The sequence below is a fragment of the Tachypleus tridentatus genome, chromosome 8 (assembly GCF_004210375.1).
Source record: "Tachypleus tridentatus isolate NWPU-2018 chromosome 8, ASM421037v1, whole genome shotgun sequence".
NCBI lineage: Eukaryota > Metazoa > Arthropoda > Merostomata > Xiphosura > Limulidae > Tachypleus > Tachypleus tridentatus.
The window spans coordinates 23,810,633-23,829,311 of NC_134832.1; the positions used below are offsets into that span (position 1 = coordinate 23,810,633).

An 18,679-nucleotide genomic window follows, 5' to 3' on the forward strand; every position below is an offset into this window, starting at 1 on the left:
TCGCAATGATGACCGTGCAACTCACTACTGAGACCTCTTGTTGGGCATTTCCTACCCTCTTTAGGACTTCTTTTTGGTATGGTCTTAAACTTTTGACCAGTTAGTATTTAGGCTAATTTCATAGTGTTCACATTTTCCCTATTAAATGCTAATTTTTTTTCCTCTTCTTATTTTCATCTTTCGAAGTTCTACTCAAATAAGTGGTCGAGTCTAACAACGCAAAATGCATATTTTTTCTTTATTTTCATTGGTCTTAAGACTTTGGTCAGCAGTGTATATCCTGCTCATACTACGATTCGTATTACCTATGAACAGAAGCATTCTTAGGTCAGAAACTCACCCATAGTTTCAGCTACCTCTAAAGTTGGTTCTGACGAAAGAGATGAGAAGAGTTGATAAAAATGATTTTATTAGACTTTCAGTTGGGAATTCACATAATCAGCCCCAATGGTATGTTTTATCTCAGTAAGTAGACACTACTTATGCTAGTGAACTGGTGGGATGTTTACAATAAGTGAGACAGGAAGTCCAAAAGTGTGAAATAAACACTGACACACATCCTGAGAAGGTGAGAGTATGGCAATCAAATATGATCCTTTATATTAAACCAGAGCTATAAAAGCAGGATGTTGATGCTAGAGAAGCGTGTGCATAGTCAAGGGTTACTCAAGAACGAATGAATCAATGACCCTTGTCTGCATGATCGGAGATAAACAGAAAATTCTTATAAATGACCCTGGGCTACTTCGCGATAAGCGAGAACTTTTAAAAACATCCTGTTCCAGTGAAACAAAAGCTGGTCTAAATTAACACCAAGCCAACATTCTCCCATGAATTCCTGTAAAAAAAATAATTTTCTGCCAACAGTATGTCTCCTTTGGTTCCTCAGTTGGAAGCTCCTTTCAACGATTACGAAAAACTTTCATTATCTAATTTCCACTTTAATTGTTTACCTTCCAACTGATCATCTAAAAATGTAGCGATCTAGTTAATGATGAAATGTACGTTACACCAAAGACGTAAAGTATACTTGAATTACTAATAAAATGTGTTACTTTATGTGTTGCTGTTATTGTAGTTTGTAGTTTTTTTTTCAATTTCGATATTTCTGTCTAAGCACTTAATCTTTATGTAAGTTCTTGATTATATAAGGAAAGATAAAATCAACCTTCCTTAGTAAGATAATCATAAGGTTTGTTTCCTAGGTCTTTCTTTTATTTATTTATCATTCTTAATGAAATCCGGAATTTAACGTAAATTGCACATGATAATATAGATGTTACTAAAGCAGTAACACCTGTCACATTCTCGTCTTCACAAATTGTCAGTAATTCTCTCACTGGCGTTTCATACAATATCATTTATAACAAATAGAAAGGTAAAGTTCTAGAGAACGATGTATAATGCTACGTTGTTCGTTATTTATGCTAAATATTTGTGTATCGTGTTTAATATTTTAAAATTTGCTGCTGATGTTAGGTAGAGCTAATTCTTTTAAGAGTGTTTCTTATTCAAAATAGGAGTGAAGATCTATATCTGCGTATGGATGACGACTACATAAAGGCTGAGTGTGTGTATGTGTGTTTCCTTATAGCAAAGCCACATAGAGCTATCGGCTGAGCCCACTGAGGGGAATAAAACCCTTGCTTTTAACGTTGTAAATCCGGAGACATACCGCTGTACTAGCGGGGGCCCATAAAGGCTGAATCATATTTCGTAATCTTATTTTCCAAATAAAGTCGTAATTTGTTGCAAAGGACATATTCTGAAATCCAACAATATTATTCAGTGTTAGAACTGCCACAACGTCACAATTGTTTCAACTCTGGCTCAATCTGAAACGCTTTATTGACTTCGTTTACGATTCCAAAATGGACGTACAGCAGGAAGTCGCAAAAGAAACCTTGAAAAGTATGATTGTTTGTTTTTCGAATTTCACATAAAGCTACACGAGGGCTATCTATGCTAGCCGTCCTTAATTTAGTAGTGTAAGACTAGAGGAAAGATAGCTAGTCATCATCACCCACCGCCAACTTTTGTGCAACCATTTTACCAACGAATAGTGGAATTGATCGTAAAATTATAACGCCCACACGGCTAAAAGGGTGAATATGTTTATGTAAGAGGAATTTGATTCCGCGAGACGAGCGTCATAACCACTTGACCAGTGACGAGATATTGACAAACACATTTTAAAGATGTCAAAACAGTCACTAAGTAAAACCTTTATAGAATTCAACAGGGAATTAAAAAAAACACACAACGAAACACCTCTACATCTTTCTATAGAAATTCCACATACATATACATGTATATAGGAGAAATTTTCATTAAAATAATGGTAACAAGAGTTGCTGGACCTAGCGGCTAAATCTTCCAGTGACAAAACTGTGCGAAATATTGGAATAATGATGAATTTTTGAATGCGTCCAAATATCAAACAATGGTCAAATATAATCAAACGACATATTAGATTATTTATTTAGTATTATTCGAATAAGTTCGTGAAATTTAAACCACTATATTATTTTCACTTGAAAAACAAAGTCATGAAGAAACATTACAAGATCTTCTCTAAACTATTTCTTTTTCTGTTACTCGGTGGGACAGCAGTAAGCCTACTGACTTATGATACTAAAATCCGGGGTTCGATTCCACGCAACGGACAGCTTAACCTCGTTTTGCTCTAAACAAAATCAATATCTTACAATTTAAAAAAAAACTAATTTTATTCTCAGCTCCGATATTTATAAAAAAACTAAGAAATGCTTTTTTTTTCTTTTTGACACTGTTTTCAAACTTAGTATTTTAATGAATAAAATATTTTGAGAATTGTCTCCATCTCTTAACAATACGTAAGAGAAACGTTACCTTTAGGATATAACATGCTATGGAAGTTGATGTTTGCTACCAAAAACCAAACTGTAAGTTGCCTGTTATAAATTTTAGACTAAGGATGGAAAAGCATTGTTGTAGTAGTCTTTGTATGTAAATATAACTAAATGACGTTGAGTGAATATTTCAATTACGTGATAATTTTATTCTATTAAAAACTTAAGGTACCATATTCATTTCAAAAAGTTGGCCAGCAGAATTTAGTGAACGAAAGTATTAAACAGTCTCAATTCATTTGAGCAACTCCATTTTTTTGTCTCTGTGAATATGCGAGAAAGACTATAATACCCACATATTTGAAAGAAGTCTAACTATAGAATAAACTCGTAACGTACATGGGATTAAATCACAACAGAACTATTTTCAGTCTTACTACATCATCTCAATAAAGTTATCAGCAGCATACGCCTTATATAACGCATGAACTTTATAACAAGAGGGCAAGATTCACTGTTGCGAGTATATAAGTAGCAACGTAAAAACATTTATATATAAAATTATAAGTATTCGGGTATATTTACTGCACCCGTAAATCCTGACTGTGAGAGTCGCCATATTTCTTCTATCTAGTACAAAAAAGATGCTACTAAAACAGATAGTATACTTAGGTAGGGACCAATAAAAAAAGTGTCATCTATCAATGATACAAATGGAGGCTGCTTCTGTTTTTCCAGCAACTAAAATAATAGAAACAAGTAAAATCAACTGTAAGTATGATTCGTTTGTTGTAGTGATTTAAAAATTTAACTTTGTAGACGTTTTCAGTTAACAATTTATAGAAACGTAAAACTGACCACATTGAAGAATAGATTTACCCAGAACTACAAAATACGAGTTTACTTGCCTATTGTGTCACAACTTCCATAGTGTTTTGTTCTGATTTATCCTGTTTCTATTCTTGGTTTTAAGGCTGTGTGTTCAGTTCTTATTCAGGGTAGGAGTAAGTGACAAACACCGTATAACTTTATAACTGTTTCAGTCTTATAATAGTTAATTTTCCACTTTCAGTTATACTCACGGCGTTTTACTTAACGAAGGCCCTTTAACCTGTTGACTGCCAAGTATTTGAGCTGCTACAATACAACTCTAATGCTTCTTCATTTTGTAACTTTTTTCGTGACGCCATTTTGGATCGAAAGTGAAACAAATTGTAAGTAGGTCAAATGCATGTATGGTGCTGACATCTAGCGTTGAAGTTAGGTATTATTGAGAACGAATTAACTCGTCCGTGACACAGTGTTACCGATCGGCTTGGACGAGTTATCTCGTCTACGGCATTGAACAGGTTAAATGTGTGTGAAATAGTGACCTAATTATAAAGCACAATGCTTTCAAATTATTAGTTATTTCACACGGTATTGTTAAATATGATGACCGTCAGACTTGCAATGTCGATAAAAAGTAAAGTTTATCAAGATTATGGAGGGAAATCATAGCTTCAACAGGGAAATAAATGGTGAGACTAATGTGTTGTTACCGTATAGAGTAATATTGTTTTAAATACGAACACCGTTGTTGTTAAGACAAACATCAAGACATTGATCAATTCGGCCGAATACCGACAAACGAATTGAAGCATCACATTTTCTACTTTTTTCTTCTTCTTCTCTTAGGCTGATTCAATATATAAGTATATGTTTAATGTGTGATATCGGTTAAGCAATTAAAGTAATGAATGACACAAACATGTTCAAGTTTCTTAACCTTTTTAATATGTTGCTGACTAGCATTTCCTTCAACCTTTATACAGAAAACAAAACTATACAGTTGCAACCATTGCTAGAACACAAATATCACGAACATAGAACTTAATGTAAACACAAATCTTAGTGAACGACGTAATCATTAACACTCAAGTGGGTGTTATATGTTAAATAATAGTTTATGAGAACGACATTACTGAGGTGGGCTTTAAAATATCAAACAAAAGACAAAATCCTGACAAAACTGCCACTACTAGAAAAACAATCGCGTTAAGCATGTATTATGTTTTCACACAAAAATATTTCTGAAATAAGATATCACATTCGTAATATCTTAGACAATGGGTCACGTAACTACAAATGACAACAATAAGTTCAATGTTTCTTCAGTGAATAAGATTACTTTCCTGTTCTTTACAACTAAACCAATAATTTGAAAAACGCAAAAATGCGAATGTAATTTCTATTTCTTTACAATAAAGTTACAGCTTACATACATATCTACACAATACTGCTTTTAAATCTAACAGTGCAAAAATAATGGGTAACGTTTATTGCCTTCAACCACAGTGGTTAAAAGCTATGCCGTACTATGCATATTTTGCAATTTTTAAGATAACGATTTTTTTTATATTATAAACAGTTATTCCTTACAATAAAGTGATCATTAAGAGAAGAAATATTTCTATAAACGCTTATAAATTCAAACTCCTCATCAAGCAACTGTTACAAATGTTTAACAGTTACTTTCAAGCAAAATTTCTATCAAAACCACCCAATTCTTTAGTGATAAAAAGCTTTCTATTCAGTACTCTTAATTGATGCATACCTTTTTCTTTTTAGAAAATAGCATCAAGTAGTAGAGAAGAAGTGAGCTAATAATGAGAGGAAAAAGAGAGAGAAAGAGTGAAATTTTTGCTGCTTAGCTATGGGAATGAATGACTAATGGAAGTGGGTCACAGTCAAAAATGAGAATTAAAAGATAAATTTGAAGTCTTAAATTGATATTTAATTAAAAATTTTCAATTTCAAGAGAAGAAGATGAATCATTTGAACTAATTCTGAAAAAAGAAAGAAAGAAAGTGAGACAAGGAATGGTAAATATATAAAATGTCTGTCAACCATACAGTATGATGTTGTTTCATGAAAGGTACAAAAATAAAAGTACCTTACAGAGTACCAGATATAAAGATGAATGTCTCTGTAATACCACTGCTAACATTAAAAGACATTATACTTATATTGTTCAATATTATATTTTAAACAGTTCTAACACCTTGTCTTTTCTTTTTCTACCAAAAAAGGGTATATGATAGTGTTAACTATTTTAGTTTTGCAAGACATGTAGTTTTGAGTTTAGATTAAAAATCTATCATTGAAAATTCATTATAAGAAGTGTTTCACAGCAAAAAACTTGGCTGACCAATTTGTATGCCACCAACTGAGGGTGAAATATAGATGGTAAGAAAGGAGGAATAGCACTGGATGTGGATTTTCAACTCGCATATTCTCTGGGTCATTCAAGTTGAATTTAATGTAAATATAGTTATTTTGTTTTATGTACAAGCAAACAATTAACTCTTTCTGTACAATGAACAATCATCTCTATAAATTTATCAAACATACATCCTTAGTGGGTATTGGGTAGACATGATAAGGCTCCTGTGGTTTTCTTCTTCTTCAAGGCAAGATAACCTGGTAAAAGTCCCCAGTAACAAAAATGTTTTTTTTTTTAAATAATGACATTTTTCACACTAAGCAACAGATGCATACATTATTTAAAGCTCTGCCAGGTTGAGTACTCAATTTTCTTAAATAAAATACCTTCTTAAATATATACATACAGATACTAAGTCCCCAAAATCCTGGCACTACATATATAAAATGCAAATAAATGAACCCACAAATAACATGCAAGGTTAAAGAGCTTTGATTGTTTTTTATGAAGCTGTCCAAGTGTTGAAAAACAATTTCTTCCTACTTTACTGCTGAATAATAATTCATAAAAAAAGTGAAACCTTATTATCTCACTTTTTCTGAAAAAAAATTGGTGTCTTAAAATAAGTCAAGTTAAAAGGATCACAGAAAGTGGTTTCTACACTGCAAATGCCAAAAAACAAAATAACTTTTCAAAACTTTCACAACATCAGAATTTCATGGTGTTTTATACTACAGAACTACAAGTTGTATATATGTTTATTGAACCATAAATAGAATTTCCTAGTAAATAAGTAAACTCTGCTATTTTCTTGCACATCCATAAACCAAAATAATGCTAATTTTGACTTAAATAGATGATGTAAATGGGAATGTGATGGTTAATTCATCAAATTATCACAATATGATAAAATGCTCGAAAAAAGTCTTGGATTCCAAACTAAGTGTTTTTCAATATTATTTTTTTAAAAAACAGCAATTTTACAAGTTCCTTAATTCTATATTCCAGAACAGCAAATTCTGGTCAGAAAAGAACTACTCAATAAACAGTTACTTCAGAATACTAATCATTTGATAATTTATAAAATAATGAAGTTGCCTGAAGGAACAAAGCACAACTGGACAGTTTGTATCTCACTTTAAAGTAGAATTATTACTTTTCTATAATTGCTTTTCTTATTCAATAACCACAATGTCTTACACTAACAGTCTTTAAGAAAACTTTAAATTTAAGTGGTGTTCCTTCAACTACAAAAACAATTTTTGAAATGAATATTATCAACTTAATTTCAAAGTAAAAGAAGTATAAAGTTTAAGGTATTTCATTAAAAATAAAGTACAAAGTTATATTTTGAAGCATGAAAAAAGTAGTCATTAAAATTAATAAATTCTAACTAATTAAAATATATTGTAATTATTTTTTTATAATTGAATGAATGCATTTAAAAGTTGTGATGTAAAATTTATTAACATAACATCCCACACAAATATACCTGTCTGAAAAACCTATCTGCTTTGGGTAGTTTGAAACAATAAACTAGCTTCACGAATAATGTTAGTATCTGTAAAAAAATAAAAAGTCTTGAATATCAGGTGAAATACACAAAATACAAGTAAAAAACTTGTGTCATATTCTGTTTGTGATAGAAGACTTGTGCAAAAATTACACATATCTCAAAGACAATTTACTTCAGTAACAGGGTATGCCTCTGAAGAATTTTTAATAATTCACTACAAAAATTAGAAGTGTCCTTTTGTTGGTGATGAAAATAATTTTAAGCACAACTTTAATAACACATCATTATACTTGAAATACTAATGATAGTTGCATTTTATGACTAATCCATAATGCTTCACTCCTTAAAACAAATGGAAAATTATTTTCCTAAATAATTTTTTTAAGTCTGTACAAGTATTTACAAATACTTATAAAACAGAAATATTAAATACACAAAGACCATGGTAGAGAGTTATTGTTTTTCCAGGAGTAAAACAAATAAAAATAATATTCTACAGTATTGAGCTGACATGTTTTTGCTTTCTTGATTTTCAGTTATTGATATTTGTGAAAATATAGTCTTTCATCATAATAACCAAATGTACAATATTCAAGGAAAAAATTAAGGCTATTGCCACATTAACTTGATATGGGAAAATTAACTTAAAGTTCTCACAAAGTAAGGTTTTCACCTAAGGAAAATGTGTTTCAGGAACACTTGTTTGCTATAAATAATTAATAGCATATATCATTTGTTCTCATCTGATTTATATACATTTCTATATATGTATTTGTGTGTATCTTAGTATCCCACATTGCATTACTTAAAATGTTCAAACTTATTAAGAGAGAACTGATTAAAAATCTACAAGTTTCATGAAATAAAATACCATGACTAAACAATAAAAAGATTCCATAAAAATAACAAATTAAACACTAACTTTTCATTAACAAAACTTGCCACTTAAAGATCTATGCTTTTTAAAATATAGTATAAAATTACTTACTAAAATCTTAAACTCATATTAGCTAAACATAACTTGGCAGCCAAAACTAATTGAAACTTATAAAGTGCTTGGCTGGTACCTACTTTTCTAAGAACTTGAAATGTTTAATCATAAAATTTCTATCATGATGGTTTTAATCCTATGCAAGTCTCAGGTTGGAATTTTGAAATCATATCTTTCAGCAGTAATTAGTTTATTTAGTTTCTGTATGAAAGCCTGATATGATAGAGAGAGAAGTTCCTGCAAAAGAATGATTAACAACAACAAACTACTGTATAAATATTTGTCTCCAAACAGAGTTAAGCAACAGGTGTAGTCATACACCAACAAACGGTCAACCTCAGTGTCATTTAAAAAGTTTCTACAGAAATGTGTCTCTGAAATCTATCCACAGGAATCCTGTTGTCATGGTAAAAGAATGCCCACTAAGGAATTTGGTTCTTGGCTACTGAAACTTGATTGGGGAAGAACCACAAGAAGCTGTGGGAGGTGTAATGGAAGAGGAGCCTGTAAACATTGCAGAGTCCATTGCACAAGAATTAGAGTTTGAATGCCCACCCAAGTTGGCTCGTGTGTGTAAGGCCGTTATGGATGATATAGAAGGAGAAGATACAGATTGGGAGACGATACAAGGAGATGCTGACCTTTTACTTCCTGCCTTAACTAACATATCATTTTCTGGAGCACCTGACTTTGCTGGGCTATCAATCACAGACTGCTTGTTACTGTACCTCTTTTTGTCACATCCAGGAGAATCAGTGTCACTCTGTTTAGAAGTAAGTGACATTCCTGTACCTTGGTCCTCAGCACAGTACAATTTCAGTGCAAGGGCCAAGTCTTGAAGCACTTCAGTCTCTTTCTCTTCTATTAGGCTGAACTGTTGATTAAAGAGCATAAAATGGGAGAAAAGAGAATTTAGGTGGGCATGAAGATTAAGAAGGAGAACTTCTTTGAAGTGGGCATGATAGATGTGAGCTATCACATGAAACAATAACCTGTGAATTTTCTTCACTATGGACTCAAAGGAACTTGGGAATTCTTTTTCTGAAAAGTAGCACAGAACTAAGTGAAACTTAATGACCAAAAATAATCTTTAAGAAAGTATAACAATTAAAAAATCAAATTTTGATGACAAAGTTTCCTAATGTCATAATTAAACATTCAGTATGCTAAGCATACAAATGATTAGGTTTGATTACAAGTGTACATTTGACAGAAAATGTTTAAGTTTAGAATACACACTGAAATAGATAACTGTTAGATTTAGTGTTAAACTCAACATAGAATAGTTACATTTAGCTAGAGACACAAACTTAACAAAGAGTAGTTAGATTTGGTTACAGACAAAGACTCAAACAGCAAAGAGTAGTCATTAAACTTCACTGCAGAAACAAAAGCAACAGAGAATAGCTAGGTTTGACTACAGACATAACCTCAAAAGAGAATAATCACATGTGGATACAGACATAACCTATACAGAAAATGGTTAGACATGAATACAAACACAACCTAGACAGAAAATGGTTAGTTGAGGATACAAACACAACATAGACAGAAAATGGTTATATGAGGATACAAGCACACACTACTCAAAAGAGAATAATTAGATTTAGTTACAGACTCAATGGAAAATAGGCAGGTTTCATTACAGATGCAGATTCAGCAGAGAAGTGTCAGATTTGTTTAAAAATCCAGACTCAAACATGCTTCTTGAAAACCTTTAGAACAAACTACAAAAAGACTAAAACTGGACATATTTTCTTCACAAATAACTTCTGTTGAAAATTTATTCACAGCATCCACTTTTATTCTCTTTGTGAAATTGTGTTATGAAGAACCACTAAATATTTTTATCTATGCTTCTATAGCAATGCAATATTCTTAGCTACCATATGACATGCTGATCTTTGATGTACAGATACATTTTAATATATCAATTTAAGATTATCTATGTTACATATACTGTATGATTAAAGCTAAATCAGATACAGAAACATCTGATATTCCTGTCAGTAAGAAACATCACTGGAAAACATTAATACTTATTTTTAACTGTATTGAGTATAATGATATAGGTGTAGAACCAATTTATGAGATTTATTTTAAACATAAGTCAACTGCATATACTTCAGTTTGTACATTCTGTTTGACTATTAAAAGTAGATGTAATTAACTTACCAAATTTGGTGGGAAATATTGATTCATCATTAACAGTCTTCTGAGTAAATGTCATGACATAGTCTACATACTGTGGAGCTGCAACTTTACACTTTTTCCCTTTTTCATCAAACCATAAATATTGTCTGAAAAAATAAGTTCATCTTTTGTCTTTCAACAAAAATCAATGATAATGCACATAACTTTCCAAACACAATAAATCAATTTCAATTTCAAATCATAGTTTAAGAATTTGAGATAATTTTAGTTTAACTTGCATTCTAGAAAAATAATTAGTTCATGTTCCTTTTTATTAATGATCAACAAGGAAGTCTGATAAAAGTAAACATTCTTGTTTCAACTTCATTCCTAATTGCCTGGCACATCATACAGACTTTAAAAGCAGCAAAGACTTTTGTCTAAGGAAAATTACAACAATTTTATAGGATATTATTTAAAACACTACTGTTAACAAAATCCCAGCTTCGTACAAGCACAAAAACAACAGAAGACTAATAAAATCCAAGAACCATATCATCAGCAATGAATTGAAAGTACCAACAGGGTGTAAGAAATTGACAAACTTTATAGTGCATATAGAGCAAATGTCTAAAAGATCTAAACTTTAGTGTAGTTTCAAAAAATATTTTTATGATATTTCCCTCAGTTGATAATTACCCTTATTTTAATATGTTTTGTTAAGAAAAATATATAACAGAAAAAATATACAGTAATGAATATAATTATGGAAACACACTAGTGATACCTATAGGACTCACAAACAATGAGTACTGACTAGATGTTGCTTTATGGTACAAAACAGCTTCATAAAAAGTACAAAAGAAAAATGAATAAATTGTACAAAGTTCTTGTATTTTTGTATGTGATCCCTTTGCTTTACACAGAGCATTACACTTTTTTTTTCCATGCTGCCACACAGTTTATTATTGTATGATAACAGAATATTGTTTCAAACATCCTCTACTATGCCTCAATTCAGCCAACTTGTTTGGTTATCCTTTTGATGTTTTCCTTTTTACATAAACCCACACACCCTCAAGAACATTTATATCAGGAATTATATCATGGACAAAGCCATGAATATGAGTGTTCCATTGCTCATCTATTCTGTATTGCTAAGATGCTGTACTATATTTACAGTACATTCAGGGTCCTTGTCTTGTCGGAGGTGTGTTCTTGAGGAAATGGAATGATTCTTTAGAATATGCCTCCAACCACACTATTTTTCACATCTGTTATCTCTGAAGTATTTTGTTAAATTGTGAGTTATTCAAGCTAGTTGGGATACAAAACAAACACAGCAGTAGTTGAAACACTACTTATATAAGTCATTTGATACAACAATTACTGTTATGAAGTGTATGTTTTTTTACATGTCAATGAAAAATTATTACAATTATACTTGTCATAAGACATTAGGATTAGGTCTATTATATTTTTAAGTAATATATTCTTAATCTAGTCCCTTAGAAATTTCCCAAGAATATTAATAGCCAGCTTGTAAATGATGTACAAGTCCACAACAACAGCCATTGTATTAAATGGCTTATATAAACAGTGATCCAACAACTTCTATATCTTCTGTATCCCAGCTGGCCTGAAGAGTTCTGAATTGAATGAAACTTGTCTTTGGCAATGGAAGTGACAAACACAGTGTGGTTGGAATAGCCATTATTGTACATTTTTCTAATTCTTGAAAATCTCTAAGAGACTAGATTAAGAATACAGAGTTTAAAAATGTAATTGGTCTGACACTAATATTTTATGACAAGTATAATACTGAATTCATATTGTATAAGAATTGGCTGAAATAATTATCTGAAAATTTTGAAAATCTAAAACTAGAGTTGTCAAAATCTATAACCCTCAAAATTAATATGGTCACGTAAGTAAAAATAACCTTTTCAGTCACAGACATAGAAACTCACCTATTGCTAGGACCCGTCATATCTGGACAACCAGACATTGTACAAAACTCTGATACTGTTCCATAAATTAAGTTGAGGTGATCAAAAAATGCTAAAGCTGCAAGTAGATAACACTAAAAATGAGTTCAATAAAAATATTATTTGTAAATTATTTATTTTATGAACTGACTGACAAAACTGATTAAGCATTTGATTGTAGTCAGCATAACATTCAAACCAGTTATTTAACTTGTGCAAAAATATGAAGAGTATTTAAAGCAGTTCACATGATCATTAAAGCATTTTGTAACCCACCATTTAAAATAAGTTTTCAAACTAAAAACACATTAAGAGACAACGGATACACACTGAACTTGTTAAACACAATGAACAAAATTTCAACACCTGAACATATATTTTTTGATAAAATGTAGGATCATAAGACTTATGCTTTTCAAGATACTGCTTATGAAGCTAATAAAATCTGATCTTTATCACTTTCTCATGATCAAACAGACCAAACAGTACAAAACTTCTCAAACTGCTAAGATATTCATTGTATAAAAACCTTGACTGTCAATCAAAAAACCAGAACAAAACACTGTTTAAAGCTTGGCTGCTAATACATACAATTCTAAAACTTGCTATATTTATATCCAGTTAACTTACAGAAGTTGAGTGTATTATATTAAAATGATTTTGAAGTCTCACCACATTGTTACTGTTTTAGTTACTATTGAAGTCATGCCTTATCTGACAACTATGCATCAAAAGGCTGCCATGTACAAAGTATACCCATATTGGTTTTCATAAACCATCTACTGTACGAGGACAATGGTTTCTCAATGCCTATTTCAACAGTCTGATGTTACAGAAATTCTAAGGTGCCACATCTGGTGACTTAACTGATATAGTTTCATACAGAATTGCATGAATGTCTGTTTCACTCTCCAGCTGCTTGAGGAATGCAATGGGTAAATAGAAGGTATGACTGAAAACCTTACCTTGATGAACCCATACCCTACTGCCCTCATTTCCAGATAGAAATCCTTCTTGATTATTTTGTGGACTGTTGCTTAGAGTGTGTTAAATGGTTTTGTCATTGCCCTTTACATTTGTGGATTCTTAACTGTTACAAATTCCATGCCTTGCTTACCATGACTGGAATATAACTGTTAGGTATTTTTCTGGATGGCCTTGGTGCTTCATATTCATCACTTTGCTTCCCATGTCATTTAGTGCAAAGGATATCCCCCTACCTTGGAAAGTTTAAACCTCCAATCTTAATAAACTTTTATGATGTGAGCATATGAATATTTTGCATCAAAACAGTCTGTTACATACCACTCCAAAAAGTAATCAATTTTGAATGTCATCACAATACCTAAAAATGCCAATGTCAAGATGTAATTCTGATACATTCTGTTCCACCAGAACTTTATTCTGGCTGTGGATGCCATGCAACTTGCCAATTTTCACATTCAGAATTGTTTCAGTATAATGTATTTAACATTCTATACAACAATTACATCTAATATCAAAGAGTAATCTATGTATAACTTTAACAGAAATGTTTACTTATAAAACATAAATTATTAAAGGCTGTTTAGACAGGTAAACAAAATCAAAACAGAGGTCGGGTTTGGAGTCGTAAGTAACAAAAAGAACTTGAGGCAATTTAAAAATTACAAAATTAAGATTAAATCAATACTTTTTATTATTATAAATGATTTATGTATTTTATTCCTCATGTTATAACACATCTTCAATCGATAAAACACTCACTGTGAGATGCCAACCACTCATTATAGTCCAACCCTATTGGTAATTCAACAATTTCTCTAAGGCGGGTTTCTTGAACGGTACATTCAAGTACTGCAGACTCAAGATACAACTTAGATTCTTCTTGAGATGGTGCCACTGCATCCTTGTCCTTCTTGCGAGTTTTCCTGTTATTATAAATAAAATAACTTTTTAATGTATTATATTACAAATTTATTCTACCACGGAATAAGAGAGATGATGTAGTCTGCTATAACAAACTTATTCAGTTCAACTCATGACTCAAATGTTCTAGCAATTATATTAAAATGATTTTGAAGTCTCACCACATTATTACGTCATATCATAACGTGAAAAGAGAAATACGGGCCGTTTTAGATTTCCGTCAGCGTCATATATCGCTCAGTATTTGATCATGCGAGTTACAAAACCTCACACATTTCACTCGTATTTAATTATCACGACGTATTTCAATTCCCTTGGAGACATTTCACATGAAACATTTAATTAAACTTCGCTAAGTAAAATATGTTGCCGATAACCTTCCTATGAATAACTAATTACAATTGACACCAAAAAATTTTAAAAATACCTACGTTTTATTTCTTATTAGTATCTTCGAATATTTTGTTAATCGGTGTTCTGATTACGTCATTTAAAATGTTCCATGTACTGGCAGTTCATTTTGTAGTAAAATATAAACTCCGTAACCGTTAAAATGTACTGAACAAAGAACAACAGTCAACACAAAATAAATAAACAAAACTAAACTACACGAACAATATTAACAAAGCAATTACACCTTTGTGCAAATTAATTTAAACAAATGGTCATTTTACAATATTTTCATAATGGCGGCCGGTGTTGGCTCGCTGGACCCGTTGATGTCCTTTAATAGTCATTTTTTCACACAGACGGCGCCATTAGCTGTGTTCTGCAGTACGGTCGATCTATTTTTGAGATATATGACGAAATTTTGAGGAATATTAAGTCATTCGAAATTGCGTTAGAAGGGCAAGGAGACCAGTCAAAAAACAACTTCTTACCAACTCAATGACGAGAAAACGGTATCAATGGGGTCTGAAATACAAGAACTGGACGCAAGAACAATGGAGGAAAGTGTTATTCAGTAACGAGACTCATTTCTTCGTACAGGGTCAAAGAAGTCTGCATGTTCGCAGATCTCCAGATGAGAAACTTCAAGAATCTAACATCAGTCAGTTCGTAAAACATCCCTTGAAGATGTTTTGGGGCTTTTTCAGCTACTATGGTATCGGAGGTTTACATATCGTAGGAGGTATGATGCGAGGGCCACAGTCCATCAAAGTTTTGCAGAGAAGAGTCATTCCAGAATTGAAAAAAAGATTTCCAGATGGATCTGACATTTTTCAGAAAGATCTGGCTCCGTGCCACACATCGAAACTTGTGAAGAATTTTATGACTACAACGCGAATAAAGGTGCTGGATGCCCTGGAAACTCTCCGGTCTTAAATCCTATTGAAAATCTTTGGGCGATTTGTAAAGAAAGACCTCGGGAAAAAGACTGTACCAAGAAAGATAAGCTAATTGAGGCAATAACTGAGGTGTGGTACCGCGATTCAAAAATTAGTAAAGATTGCAGTCAACTCGTGGACTCGATGGCAAAGCGGATTAATGATTTTCTGAAAAATAAAGGCGGTCATATCATGTATTAATTTGTGAGTAATTTTTGGACTCTCAGAAATAAAACGCAAAAAATTGAAAAAAATCGTAATTTTCTGTCTTGTTTCAATTAATTTGCACAAGGATGTACCATCCTGTCTGCTTAAGGCTATAACTTAAGTTGTAGTTCATCGAACGATTTTATTGTGAAGTACAATAGTTTAACCTGAACGAATTACATTAATGTTAATATAGACAAATCTTTACTGAAGCTATAGAGTCCAATGAAAAAATATTCAATAATATATATAAAATATGATGAAAATATTAATGACTTATAAACAATAAATAACCGAAAATATGAAAGAAATACATATGTAACATTGTATATGGTATGCAAAAATAGCTCCGTAACTTGTATGCTTAGTCTAAAATTAACTTATTTGAAATAAGATGAGCTTGCATCTAGGCTTAAGCATTCATACCCAAGTATGAATAATTTTTGTTCATCACACTTGCTTGGAAAATGATAAATAAGACAAAATCAGTTCAAATATTTTTTCACTAACGCAGCAGTATCACATACCACAATCCCGTTTTGTATCTAATCATCCAATACTCGTTGGAAAGTCTAGAATAACAATGGTCTTGTCTGTTCTTCCACCTCGATGTGACAATTACAATAACATAAAAACTGAACTTTTTTTATGAATTCTCCTTAAGCTTCTCGACATTTTAACTTTGGACTAACTTTTGTCACGTTATGTTACAATTTATCATGATGATGCATAAACCTACGAAATATACCACAATCCCGTTTTGTATCTAATCATCCAATACTCGTTGGAAAGTCTAGAATAACAATGGTCTTGTCTGTTCTTCCACCTCGATGTGACAATTACAATAACATAAAAACTGAACTTTTTTTATGAATTCTCCTTAAGCTTCTCGACATTTTAACTTTGGACTAACTTTTGTCACGTTATGTTACAATTTATCATGATGATGCATAAACCTACGAAATAACAAAAGAACTGGCGAGTGACGACCCCAGGATTTCGAGGGCGTGTCACACAGATGAGCTCGGGACGAAAGTGTTTCGGCATATTTTTTACATGGAGGCATCACACTGACTTTACAAATTAATTGCGTACTCGATGTATATATAATTAAAATGAAAATTTAAACTCAATGAACGTGTTGAGATTAAAATATACAACGAAGGAATAGCTTATACAAATGGAGATTAGTGTCATTTAAAATCACAGGCACTTCTTTAGTGCTCACACTCCAATCTGGCTACATACCTTAGAAAATTTCTTACAGCGATTGATTGCAAAGATAAAAGAGCTAACCAGAGATTAGTAACGTTTTGATGGATGACCTTTCTTATTACTGATTTGCCAACAGTAACTGAACACTGATAAACAACAAAACCAGCTATTCTGTATACAAGTCTACAACAATGTCATTCATGTAGATCACGTTACTTGATGGGATACTAAATTAAATTTGGCTTTGAAGTTAAAACACATTTTAGTAGCTTTCAATTGAAGGTATTAACTACATTTTTCAATTCGAATCTGGATGAGGGTGCTAAAACTAGAAGTGCACTACCGACGGTTTATAATCCCTCAACATTTCAAAATGTTAAAACTTCAGTACACATACATACGACACTTTTCGCAAGCAACAAACAAATCAAAGTTTGACGGTAATTTACCAAAGACACTATGCATATAGATAGGTAGTAACTGAAACACAACGAAATACGATGTTTGATACACTGGTGCAGTGTTAACGCAGTATTACGCTTCTTTGTTGTTGTTGTTGTTGTTACGGCTTCACTTTTGTTTGCTCTATTATTTCAATTTTTGTGTTTAAGAACATAAGTATTATACTTGTAGTTTATAGGACAAACGAAGATTAAGAAATCTTAATTCTGTGATGTGTACTTTCTAAGAATAGGCACTACTCCCGAACGAACCTTACGCAAAGAGTGAATTTCTAAGACAGAATCCTTGTTTATTAAGAACACGTCCACAACCAGTGACAAGTATACCTACTTGTTATTAATAAAACCATCTGAATGAAAGTAAAGAAGATATGTAATGTGCTAACCACACTATATTTGCTACGTCCAGTTTTGACGAGGCCTTTTGTTCACTAGCAACGTACTTGAGGGGATGTGACAAAATAATCGTCGACACTACTATCTTAAATTGTTTCACAAGTTATCGTATTGTATATGTGAATAGATAACAATAAAACAAAGAATCGTTAAAAATCTAAATAATCTGATAAAGTTCCATGCGGACTGATTGCTATCACCATATTTATTATTTAACATAAAAAAAAATTATATTATCTAATTCAATCGGACTTCTGAGAAACGCATACCACAACCGTAGTGACATAATGCTCTAGTTGGCATTTACGGAATGCACAAGCTAGTAGGCGGTGAATCAATAATTGTCTTCCACTTGAACATGAATGGTAAGGGAAATGGAGAAATGTACTAGTTAAATATTGTAATCTATCCTATCCTATTAGTGATGGTCAGCTAGTCTCGTCTTTACCATGAAAGCGAAGGTCTATAACAAGTGGGGAACAAGTATGTAGGTTCTACTC

The 18,679-nt window shown here is 31.9% G+C and overlaps 1 protein-coding gene across 6 annotated transcripts in view; it reads right to left on the reverse strand.

The window, feature by feature from the left end:
* Positions 1 to 4,584: 4,584 nt before the first annotated feature.
* Positions 4,585 to 18,679, reverse strand: part of LOC143258682 (MOB kinase activator 2-like) — a 118,490-nt gene continuing 104,395 nt past the window's right edge. For all 6 annotated transcript variants that reach the window (XM_076518092.1, XM_076518088.1, XM_076518093.1 and 3 more), the window contains 4 exons: positions 14,411 to 14,574; positions 12,647 to 12,743; positions 10,719 to 10,843; positions 4,585 to 9,584 (listed from right to left, as the gene is read on the reverse strand). In XM_076518092.1, coding sequence (XP_076374207.1) covers positions 8,986 to 9,584; positions 10,719 to 10,843; positions 12,647 to 12,743; positions 14,411 to 14,574 — 985 coding nt within the window. In that variant the 3' untranslated portion in view covers positions 4,585 to 8,985. The remainder of the gene's footprint in view (positions 9,585 to 10,718; positions 10,844 to 12,646; positions 12,744 to 14,410; positions 14,575 to 18,679) is intronic.